Source organism: Egretta garzetta, unplaced genomic scaffold (assembly GCF_000687185.1).
Source record: "Egretta garzetta isolate BGI_Z169 unplaced genomic scaffold, ASM68718v1 scaffold85, whole genome shotgun sequence".
In the NCBI taxonomy this organism is placed as follows: Eukaryota; Metazoa; Chordata; class Aves; order Pelecaniformes; family Ardeidae; genus Egretta; species Egretta garzetta.
The window spans coordinates 3,596,734-3,597,666 of record NW_009259718.1 but is presented as its reverse complement, the minus strand read 5'-3'; the positions used below and the strand labels follow the sequence as shown (position 1 = coordinate 3,597,666).

General features: G+C 63.7%; 1 protein-coding gene across 1 annotated transcript in view; it reads left to right on the top strand.

Annotated features, from left to right (window-relative positions):
• The window catches only part of LOC104126593 (PILR alpha associated neural protein), a 3,562-nt gene that overhangs the window by 290 nt on the left and 2,339 nt on the right, over positions 1 to 933 (top strand). Inside the window, exons 2-4 of the mRNA XM_009639184.1 lie at positions 3 to 254; positions 425 to 506; positions 757 to 932. Coding sequence (XP_009637479.1) covers positions 3 to 254; positions 425 to 506; positions 757 to 932 — 510 coding nt within the window. The remainder of the gene's footprint in view (positions 1 to 2; positions 255 to 424; positions 507 to 756; position 933) is intronic.

Sequence of the window (933 nt, the reverse complement as noted above, 5' to 3'; positions counted from 1 at the left end):
CGGATTTGAGGTTGGCATGCCCTCCTCCCAGTACCCCTGGGCCATCGTGTGGGGCCCCACAGTGTCGGATGAGGACGGAGGGGACACCAACTCAGCCAACCCAGGCTTCCCGCCGCTGGGATACACCTTCGTCTCGCCACATGGGATGGCAACGGCACAGCCCAACTCCCACTCGCTCCTGCACAACGCGGGGCTCAACCTGCGCGAGACCCCGGCCACCCTGCGGCCTTTCTTGTTTGGGCCCCGGGGGGAAGGTAAATCTGCCTTTTGCTTCTTTCACACACACCCCTGTCCCGTCCCTGCAGGAGCAGCTCCTCCTGCAAAATTCACAGGGACCCCAGCAGGAGCCTCCCCTTGCACTGCTGCTCTCCGGAGACCGGTGGGGGTGGCCATCACACCCCGCCTCCCCCCCTCTGTCTCGCAGGTGTGGACCCCCAGCTGTACGTCACCATCACCATCTCCATCATCATTGTCCTGGTCGCCACCGGGATCATATTTAAGTTCTGGTGAGTGGGGTTTGGGATGATGGAGGCTGTCACCACGCCGGTGTCTGCAGGCGGGTGGGCTGGAGGACTGTGAGCTTTTGTCCCCAGGGGTGCGGATCTGGTGCTGGAGAAGCCCTCAGGAGGTTTGGCACATGGCCATGCTGGGCTCTAATGCTGGGCATCGCGGGGTCCCACAAACCTCTCTTGTCATCGAGGGCCAGGACTTGGCTGACGGGGCACTCTTCATCTCACCTCTCGTCTCTCTCCAAAGCTGGGACCGTAATCAGAAGCGCCGGCGTCACTCGGGGCAGCAGAGTGGTGGGAGGCAGCAGGAGAGCCAGCAGCCCCTCACGGACCTCTCCCCCACCACTTCAGCATCCTTGGGGCCCTACGGTGACTCCTTGGCCCCCACACCCGAGGCGGAGGAGTCCAGGCAGGGCCAGGAGGG